This window comes from Rhipicephalus sanguineus, chromosome 5 (genome assembly GCF_013339695.2).
Source record: "Rhipicephalus sanguineus isolate Rsan-2018 chromosome 5, BIME_Rsan_1.4, whole genome shotgun sequence".
In the NCBI taxonomy this organism is placed as follows: Eukaryota; Metazoa; Arthropoda; class Arachnida; order Ixodida; family Ixodidae; genus Rhipicephalus; species Rhipicephalus sanguineus.
This window is the reverse complement of record NC_051180.1, coordinates 76,430,210-76,441,348: the sequence shown is the minus strand read 5'-3', so window position 1 is coordinate 76,441,348 and position 11,139 is coordinate 76,430,210. Positions and strand designations below refer to the sequence as shown.

Sequence of the window (11,139 nt, the reverse complement as noted above, 5' to 3'; positions counted from 1 at the left end):
GACTGCGTGCCCCTATCGCTGCCGTTCTTGCTGCACTAATCTCTTCAGCCTTCAGTCTACGCAACTCGAAAGTAAAAAATTTAAAACACTGAGGTCTGGAAAAGTATTAGGGGGTCCCTTTATTATGGTACGCCTGTCTGTACCTTCTTGAGAACTCGAGCGTCCTATTAGATGGTGATCATTTTCAGAATTCAAAATTTTCAACATTGCCACATAAAAGTGTGTGTGTGTGTGTGTGTGTGTGTGTGTGTGTGTGTGTGTGTGTGTGTGTGTGTGTGTGTGTGTGTGTGTGTGTGTGTGTGTGTGTGTGTGTGTGTGTGTGTGTGTGTGTGTTTGTGTGTGTGTGTGTGTGTGTGTGTGTGCACGCACGCACGCATGCACGCTTCCAGAATGAACGTGAAGACTTTCGCCTTCACGTGTTACAGAGAGTGCAAAATGCTGACGAATTTTTATCATTATTACCATGTTCCGCTTGGCATTGCAAGCTTTCTGAACCTTACCTGGTTTTGCAATGTCTTCGTGATCTCCCCGCCTTTCACCAAGCGACGATGCCATATGTGATGAAGTTATAGTGACGTCATGATTGTTCGCGATCTTTGGCGTATTATGGTGACGTCATCGTGTGATGATGATTTTTTGCACCACACTCGTGCTGAAGCCGCCAACATCGACGGCCAGTTTTTTCGTTTCATGAGTCATCTAAGGCTTTTGTCTTAACCATCTGAGACGCTATGTACACAATCTTGTATACCACTAGTTCTTGCTATTTGTATTGACTCGGGGCTAAGAAAAAGTGAGATACATTGAGCTTTCGATCAATTGAACCTCCTGCATAATAAATGTGTCTGTCTTCATTTAACTTCATTTTGAAGTGTACTGTTGCATATGATCGCTTTGCTGAAGGCACTACCATATTTGACGAGTCGTGCGACGTGCCGCTTCGTGCGACCCATGTGAAAAGTGTTTTTTTTTTTTAACAAGGACATAACCGAAAACGGATTTCCACTATATTTCTAGCCTGAGAGAGAGAGAGAGAGAAATAGATGAAAAGAAAACGCAGGGAGGTTAACCTGGCGCGAGTGACCGGTTTGCTACCCTGCACAGGAGTGGGGAAATACGGGTAAGATAGGGGACAGAGAGAGAGAGAGATAAAATGGAAACAAAAAATGTATATATACACACACACACTTGCACACACACGCAAGACGTTCCAATCAGAGCCGTTCTGAGAGACCTGAGATTTCATTCTATTTATGCGGAAGCAGAACATGAATGGCTTAAGAATAAATAGATATTTAATTACAAAGTAATTATGAATTATTACTATGACACACATAAATTAACGTATTACGGTATTACTTTTTTTGTTGCAATATAATATCGAGTGCCTTGAAATAACATTGTATTGAGTTGACGAACTTACAGACAGTTCTTCATTGGTAGCGTCTGAAAGGGTAAAAAGAAACACCCGTTGCACAGGTGACCTCTTGCGGAGTCACTCTTTCAAAAGACCACTGCTGCATATTTTCGATAGATACCGCGTGAATCCCTCGCCTAACGCAAGCCATTATTCTTCGTTCACAGGGTTGTGTACCAAAGCGTGGGCTGCAATGTGATAAATTTGGACGAGCCACGCAATCGGGTACAGCTGCCTGGCGCCACTTACCCACCTGAAAGTGCCATGGATACGGTGTCCTGCAAGTGTCTGCTGAGGAGTCTGCTATCTTTACAACTGCTTTTTGGTAAATATTACACGAAAATATTACGGTTTTCTATGGATGAATGCATTTTAAAATATCCTCAGTCAATCACTAGACAACAGAAAGGAAAACGCTAAGCTGGTCACGCAACATTATCCCTGGTTCTTTGCGGCCTGTTCTAAAAACGCGCTGACGGCATGTACCGTGAAGTTAGACCGAATGCAATCACACATTGCTGGGAAAGTCAAAGCTTTCTCCAACCTTGTGGTCTCTAAACTTTTACGTCGACTGTACATGCAATATTTCGTTAAGATTGCATCGTCGAATGTGGGAATTGTACCATATGCCGAAGCCATTTGATGGAGCTCTCCGCTTCGAGTTATCCACTCGTCAAAACGACTGCAACAGCATCAAGACTCAGCACAAGACTTCGTCAGTGGTAAATTATGAAGAAACATGTGCTTCCAGACTCTCGTTGTACATCGTAATGGACCACAACGTTCTCCTGCACATACTTACCTGCAGAGAAGTCTGTGAAATCAGCGATTCGATAGTTCAGTTGCAGTCGTCTGCAGTGGAAATGGTAAGCGGTAATGCCTTTCACCATCTAAAATAAAAAAGTCGCGAAATTGAGACAATAAAAGTACTAAAAGAAAATGATTGCACATAAGCTAAAAAGAATAAGAGAGAGCCAGTCAATAAGAACAGAAGAAGGCGGAAGAACTACCAAATCAAGTTTCGTTCGTCGACTATAACCACCGACTGCTCCTTTTGCGTGCATTTCGAAAACCCGGTCTTGTTAGTGCGGAACGTCGTCTTGGTGAGGCACTCGCAATAACGTTATACATATCTGATCAAGTGGGCCGCATTCCATCCAGCCGTAACGAAATGACAAAGGAAACCGTGACATTCACCGAATAACTAAGGTACGCCAGAGTTGGCGCACATAGAAAGGACTAGGAAGCAAAAACTTTTACCGTAGAAAAAAAAAACAAGCGTCTCCTTACTGGTCTTGGAATAGATTGTTCAGATTCTTCTAGCTCAACTGAGCGGACATATTTTTCCTTATATCGGCCTCCGCGCATCCTGCTGGCGATTTGATTCTTTCCGCATGAGGGGGTGAAACAAAACTTCAGGGGCTTCACACAAAATAAATAATATATTGGAATGCTTGAGAGCGTCGGCTTTCCTAACATGCAGTGCCATACAAGGAGCACTTTTCTCCCTTACCCTTCTTCATTGGAGGCAGGCTTATATCTGTGCAGCGGGGGTTGTTTTGTGCCAGGTGATTCGACGCCTTACGCATCCTAAATTTCGAGCAACGTGCTAAAATTTCTTTGGCGTTGTAACCTCGGTTCAAATATTTTTGGCTTACTTTCTTTTTTTATCCATATACCTTCGGCTAATATTTATGCCCTTCCTTCCTAAATATAAGTAGGCGTTGAGCCACTTTCGGTGAAAGTTTTCGCCTTCTTGCTCCCTCCCCACTTTCTTATTTCCGAGTCTGTCTTTTGAGTATCTCTTTAACGTAGTACAATAGTTATATTAATATAGTAATAACGAAAAGAATAACGATGATGGGAATAACAGTTATGTCTGCACAGATTTTTGTTCGTATGCTCAAGAGCCCTGCCAGATAGAGCAACGAATTTCCCAACAGGCCAACAAACAATCAACTTTTAAGCATCCTACCCTGCTGAAATATTTAATTAGTTCATATGTTTTGCTCACTTATGCTCTACCAATGAACTCTGAATCAATATCGCAGAGCGGCTGACAACGCGTTCTTTGCGTACAATCTGGAAAGTTTTGTTTCTCAGCTTGAAAGTGTAATCACAGATCGTTAAAAAAAACGCCATGTAAAAGGCATTTGAATGAAGGCAGGCTGGCCAGCCATCACGCACATCAAGTGCGCCTCAACAAATTGCGCTTTATGATTATTATTATTATTATTATTATTATTATTATTATTATTATTATTATTATTATTATTATTATTATTATTATTATTATTATTATTATTATTATTATTATTATTATTATTATTATTATTCGCTCCCTCAAGACGCCGCTGCGAAACCGAACAAATTACGAGTTTAATGCGCGTGTCAGTTCATCCGCTTCAAAACAACACAGCCAATTGGGTTAGATGACAAAATTCATTGTCATGCATAGTGCGACAGGAGGCATTGGCTCCATCATTGCTCGTATTTCACAGTAATCCAATTTTCTAAACACAGCACAATTTGGTTAGTCGAGAGCTAAGAGGTGCACGTTTTGCATAAGCAATAAGGTTAGAACCCGCGCATAAGCTTAGCGTGTGTCCAAAGACAAAATAAGACGCAAACCTTCTCAAACTGTGACAGAAAGTAAATTATTGACGCTCACGGTGCAGCCATATAACTATGTTGCGCCGTCAAGGCGACCGGCCACTTAGTTTCGTGCGTGTCAACAAATTGACTCATCCCTTTCACAGCGACGACCGTGTTTCTAAAGCGTCTCTAAAGCCTCACGGACAGGAACAAACACCCTTTCAATTGACCCTTTGAAGAAGAACGAAGGTCGAGAAAAAAAGAAGCAGCATTTCCGCTGAGGACACACACAATGTTGTGTGACGAGTCTACGGTCAGGCTACGCCAAATCTGGGCCAAGCCTTTCATCGCTTCAATGTTCCGCAGAATGGAGCGACCGGAGGTGACATTTAAGCAATCGGAGCGGGCGCGTGCCTTTATTCACATGTTGCAAGGCCGGTGGGGCAGCAAACGTTTCTTTTTACAAAATGAATGAGCAGGCAAGATCTAAAAATGCATGGGGCAAAGTGTATGGGAGTCTAGTTTGACTTCCCGTATGTAAGAAGTTAGCGTAAAATATGACTGACCATAAGCGTGCGCAGGGTTCCCCTTCAGGGGGGGGCGAAGGTTCGTCGCAGCGCCCCCCTCCCTATTATGTCAATGTATGCGGCTGCCTTTCCGCCTCTCTTCTCGCCCCCCCTACAATGTATAGGGCTGACATTGCGCCCCCCCTTCTCGCCCCCTTGCCCCCCCCCCTGCGCACGCCTATGTGACTGACCATTTCTCCATTTTTGATCGCAGTTCTTTGCCTCCTGAGCATAGCCTTACCTCAGTTCTTAGGACAACTCACTCCTCGTCGAAGAGGATCCTCACCAAAGTTTTACAGCGCTATTGCCGGTTACAACTTTAAGGAGCCCTGAACGACCCCTCCTACTTGGTGGGAATATACATTCTACGAGCAGGAAACACTGCGATGAACACATCAGCCAAATATTGTAGTCGTGCACGGCACGTAGAGTTTACAAGCGGAGCGTGACGTTGCCATTTTCTCAAGCGCCCTCTCTCCATACGGAGGCTCACCCTCACTCTCTCCTAAGCTGCCGACTGCTGCTCTATTACGTCATTTAGCTGCTTGGTGCAATTGCCCGACAGCTGACATAAATTCAGAACGCCGTTTGGATCAGATGTGCTTCTTGGTATTATCACGTTGAATTGTCGCTGTTGTAGCTAAATACGCAAGCGAAAGTTTCGTTTTAGATTTTGATATGAACGACGCACTTCCGGGGGAGCACTACTGTCGTCTGCTTAACTCAGCGCGCACGCGCCCGTTCGAGCGAATCTTTCGCCGCACTGCGTTTTCAGAATTTCAGCCTTTGTGCCTCGTACGTTTACAATTACTTCTGAATGCCATGAGTGACCTCATAGCTTACGAAGCTTGCGTGCAGCCTTGAGCTCCAAGACCACGAATCTTTGGAAATAAAGAAATAGAATATAAATAAAGACATCGAAATAGAAAATAAAGCAATATAAAACAGATACTCCAGCTCATGGACTCGATTATGGACACGACGCTCCAGCTCATGGACACGACAGTGGAGTCACCGACCGTCCGGCTTATGACGTCATTTGGGAGCGCGCGCTCATTTGGTGAAGACTTGTGTGCATCTGCCTTTGAGGTGGAAATTCCACTCCCTTCTAAAGATGTACACGACTACAAATCGAAAGTATGGTGGAAACGAAGCACTTCGGCAATCATTTGCTGTGAGGCGGAATCATACACCGCATTATGTATGAGTGGAGCGGCCATCGCATAGTGTGGGATTGCGACTACCATGACATTTAAATTTATAAATGTCAGTGCTAATTACATTTACTTTAAAAGAAAATACAAGTGATAAGGTTGGAGGAAACATAAACGTGATAAGAATCATTCGCACAATTCTTTATAAGAGTAGGTAGCCATTGCACAATAAACAAAGTTATCCCAGGTAAATAATAGTGGTTGAAGTTCCATAAGTGCATAAAGTAAACATTTCATTTATTTGCTTTTAATTGGCGCTATAAGAGTCCGCCTGCGCTTCGGCTTATAGATTTCCCATGGTAGAGTGCAAAATACTCTCCATAGACGATGTTTTTTTCTTAACACAATAAAAAAATTGAAGCAAGTGCCACGCCTCTGACATCTGAGAAGACAGCGGTGATGGCCAGCAAGCGTCACCACCTGGCGAACGCAGATTGACTTCTTTCTTCATCATCTTCTTCTTTCTTTCATCTTTCTTTCTTTTCTATATTGCTCTCACTTCTCCCAACCCTCACATCACTCCTCCTTGCCCTCACATCTCTTTCCCACCCCTCTACTGTATACATGGTAATGATATGATTTACCCTCTCACCTCCTACTTTTCTTCCTACTTTCCCTCCTCCTCACTCCAACATCAGTCCTTCTCACCCCCTCTTCCCTTCCCCATCCCCTTGCTAAACTATACCAGTTATCTATACTTACAAGTGTTAAACTGTACAATGCTATGTCATCCTTTACCATCTCCCTTCCTCGGTTCCTTCCTCCTCACTCTCACATCACTCCTCCTCACTCTCACTTCCCTTGCTATACTGTACTGTGCACGGCTGAGCTATGCTATGAGCTGCTTGGGACATACCCGCTTTCTGTGGCATGCCTGCCGAGTTTTCTGTCTACGACACAGGCCTCAGTCCGAGCTTAGGCAGCTCCACTATTAGGAATAGTCCTCTATGCGGTTGTGCGCGAGCTTTGAGGCAGCTTACCGCTCTCTCATAGTAGAGTACTCAGCACTACGAATCGTCGCCTTTTATTCTAATCCCAAAACGTGTTAAACCAACGACGTAAGCTCTTGGGGCCCGCTCCCACAGTAGAGTACAGACTACTCTAAATCGTTCACATGTTAAATGGGGTTTTGCAGCATTCACGTGGACGCGGACCTCGGGGATAACCACTGCTTTCCACCAATTCGCAATCGGATTACTCGGAGCAATTAGGCAAGCCGAAGGTAACCGATTCCCACAAGAGTTTATGTGGTCGCGTGAATTCCGCTTTAGAACAAAACTACTGCACTTTCGGCAAACAACACGTTTCAGCAAACGGCCACGGCGCGTACACACGCGCTCAGATTTCGGTATCCGGTCGTCCCGCCGCACCCCTACGGTGCGCCGGCTTGTTTGGGGCACGGGGTGCAAAGGGACCGACCGGATGCAGCTTCCCCTCATCGGCACGGAGTCCTTTTTCGAGGGCAGCAACAGCAGTCAAGAAAGAGTAAGTCTCAAACAGTAGTGGAAAAAAAAGGCCTCCTGCTTAATTAACAGTTGTCATGAGTAAGAGCCCCTCGGAGGCAAAAAGTTGACGACGAAGTCCTCAAGACATTCGAAGCGGCACGAGCGCGTGCTTGGAATACTCCACAGAGCTCGAGGCACGCGAACCGAGCCATGAAGGAGGACGAAGAGCAATGAGCTGGCATTGTCTTCGTGGGCTCGGCAGAGAAAGGTCGCATCGCCAGCAGACGCACTGGCGACGGCAGCGACGGGCGTTCGGGTCTGCCGACGGTGACGCGGGCGTCCCTAGGTGAGGCCGGCGAGATCGACGACGTTCGGGCAAGGCACCTCGGCGATGCAGTGGCCGCGCCCCGCAAGTACGGACGTTCCCGGCGCAAGACCCCTTCCGAAGCAAGCCACCGAAGGCAATCAACGGAAAGCCACGTCAGCGGTGGAACGCCATGCTTGGCGAAGGAGCCGATAACGACGTTAGGCCTAGCGGGCTTAGCCGTCAGGAGAGCGGAGTGACTGCTTGTGAACAGGCAACGACGGTTGGCGCTTTGTGCTACGGCGTGGACCATGTCAAGTTAAATGACCGGACGATGTAGACACCAGACGGGACTTTGGCTTTGCACCAAGTCATCAGAAATGACAAGTAAGGCCGGTACGACGTGTTAGTTGTTATAAGACTGGAGCAGGCTAGGGGCAATTTGTAGCGACTGTATTTTGTACATTTATATATTTTAGAGTGCCAAGTTTTCCTTTTTCATCTTTGATAAAAGTTTGCTCTGCTATACCAAGTCTAGACTGAGTCCATCGCACCGGGCTACACGAAATTCGTGACAACAGTGCCATTCGTGACAATACGATATATGAGCATAGGTTTACTTAAAATAAGGGTCAATTAACTGTCAAGAAAATTAATGAAAATTAATTTATTGAGTTCACTGAAAGATTGTGAACTGCTCTGATATTGCGGTACCTGGCGGAGCAGATCTCAACCACCCGCACCTTTCTTTACGGCCTCTAAGATCCACTTCGGCAGTGCGACTATACACAATGCTAACCCAAGAAATATAATAGGGCACATGAACGCCGAGGTGTGAGAGCCACTACCAGACACCTAAGTGAAGCACTAGGGTTGCCTCTAATTTTTCATCAACCGAGGCCTTTGTACAGTAGATTATATTGGCACCTTTTTATTGCGATAGCAATTATATGGACAGTCTCGGCTGGTTTTTGCTGTCGCCATGCACCGTATATATATATATATATATATATATATATATATATATATATATATATATATATATATACAGGAAAAAATAATTCAGAAAAATTCTTCCGAAGCGCGGAATCGAACCAGCGACCGCTCGCTCCGCAGGGCGTGGCGCTAACCACTACGCCAAAAAGCGCAGATCCTTCGGGCAGCTAACCGCGAGTGTTATATACACACCCTTTACCGCTTGCAGAACTCAGAGACGGCAGGCGTTTAAAAGCGTTTCTTCATTACCAGTGAGACGGCACGAGGACCGCAACGGGCGCATTTAAAAGCCGTCGGCCAGCTCGCTCGCTTCTAATATTTGCGCAGGGAGGACCTTGCCCTTCCTCTGTCTGCTCGCGCGGTATAGTTGCTGCCGGGGGCAGATGTTTCTGCAGCGTAGCAGCGCGTCCATCACGGGCCGCTTTTCTTGCTATCGCATTCATTGCTTCGCCCTGGCGGCGAAACTGTGGCTTTTTTTACAAACGCAGGTATTAACGGCCCCAATTAAATAACACCGTAATTGTTGCAGAAATTACTTCAGTCTTCTCTATTTCTCTAGACACAGATTGCAGATGTACTAAAAGCTTATTCGCGTCATGCATTTGGAACACCACCACGGCGCGTTCAGAGGAGGCGCTGACAGAGCTTGCATTTCAGCTCCATGGTTATATATAGTGAGCCTTCATTTGAGCGCTGGCTCAGTCACACGACGTGTAGGATTTTTGTAGTTGGGCCGGTTCTTTTTGTACGCGCTCGCTTTGAAAAGTTTGACAAAGACTGCGCGTCCAGTCGATTTTAAACCTCCTCATGTTCGTAATCTTTTTCATTTTCATTTTCTTTTCCTTGCGCTATTAATAACGCCAAGCCAGGCAGCCGCCAATTGACACGGTGCCTTCAAAAGCGAGCAAGGCCAATCAAGCGCACGCCGCAAGCGAGAAGAAGGGAGCCACTAAAATGGAACGAAGCCGTCGTCAGGTCCCTCTTCCCATTGAAAAGCCAAAAAAAAAAAGAAAAGAAAAGCAAGATAAAATACACACGAGAGAACGTTCCCCTCGTGGTGTCTGCTGCGCGCACTGCGTCAAGCAGCTTATGTTCGGTCCTTTTAAAGGAAGCACACTTAGAAAACGTCCCTCTGTTTGGGCGTGTGTTCGCGAAGAGCTCCTGCGTTGTAAAAAGATGTCACCTCGTCTTCTAGTACGCCCTGAAGCTCCTGGCGCTTCAAAGTTCTGGCAAAGATCGTGCGTCGTTGAAAGGACGGACAGAGTTGCGGCCGAGACTTTGTCGCCCGATGAAGCGTGTCGGCATTTTGCTCGCTAAGGAATAGCTGTTAAAACATTGCTCGCGTGCCGCAGATAGCGCTGAGTTGGCCGCAGACTGTCACGTCGGCGTTTAGATTATCACGTTACCCCGAACGCACTCGAGCGTTATGTGGGATAACTGCGGCTAATACTTGTAGAAGATGATTCTCGTCGGAGAATCGTCCATTTCCGAGCGACGCTTTAATGTCCATAGGCAGAAGGGTACGCATTTGGCCTGGTTAGCTAATGATTATGCGTAACAAACAGCGCTATAATAATATCTGCGGTTTTACGTCCCATAACCACGATATGATTATGAGAGATGCCGTAGTGGAGGGCTCCGGAAATTTCGACCATCTGGGTTTCGACCACCTGTTTAACGTGCACTGACATCGCACAGTACACGGGCCTCTAGAATTTCACCTCCATTGAAATGCGACCGCCGAGGCCGGGATCGAACCCTAGACCTTTGGACCACCAGCCGGGCACCATAACCACTGCTTCACCGTGTTTGTCAGCCTGTTTGTCAGCACTGCTTCAGCCTGTTTGTCATACGTGTTCTTTGTCCTCCTCTGTGCGCTTAGAATTTATTGGTCTGTGTCCTTTCGTTTCGTCCCATCTTATAGCGATGTTTCCTGAACATAATCTACAGGCTCTCGCTTTTAAACTGAGCTCTGAATTAGCCATTTACACATACATACATACATACATACATACATACATACATACATACATACATACATACATACATACATACATACATACATACATACATACATACATACATACATACATACATACATACATACATACATACATACATACATACATACATACATACATACATACATACATACATACATACATACATACATACATACATACATACATACATACATACATACATACATACATACATGCGTGCATGCAGGGCAAAGCAAGAGGTGAAGAAAAACGGACGGACAGGTAGGTTGGCCAGTTCTCAGACCGGCTGGTTACCCTGTGCTGGGGAAGGGGGTAAGAAGAATAAAAGATGAACAAGCAAGGAAGGGGTGCTAGCAGTTGGCCGCTCCTAAAGGTAGAGAGAGAGAGAGATATGAAAAACAGAAGGCCGGGAGGTTAACTAGATATCATCTGGTTTGCTACCCAGCACTCGGGTGGGGAAATACGGGCAAGAAAAAGGGTGTAGAGGGAGAGAGAGAAAAAAAAGAAACGCACGTACACACACGCAGGATAAAAAACAACACACACAGGAAGGGCGTTCTGGTTACAGTCGTTCAGTAAGGCCGGTCGATCGCAAGAAG

The 11,139-nt window shown here is 45.6% G+C and overlaps 1 protein-coding gene across 1 annotated transcript in view; it reads left to right on the top strand.

The window, feature by feature from the left end:
• Nucleotides 1-1,656: 1,656 nt before the first annotated feature.
• LOC119393797 (uncharacterized) overlaps nt 1,657-11,139 on the top strand; it is a 95,753-nt gene continuing 86,270 nt past the window's right edge. Inside the window, exon 1 of the mRNA XM_037660961.2 lies at nt 1,657-1,742. Coding sequence (XP_037516889.1) covers nt 1,682-1,742 — 61 coding nt within the window. The 5' untranslated portion in view covers nt 1,657-1,681. The remainder of the gene's footprint in view (nt 1,743-11,139) is intronic.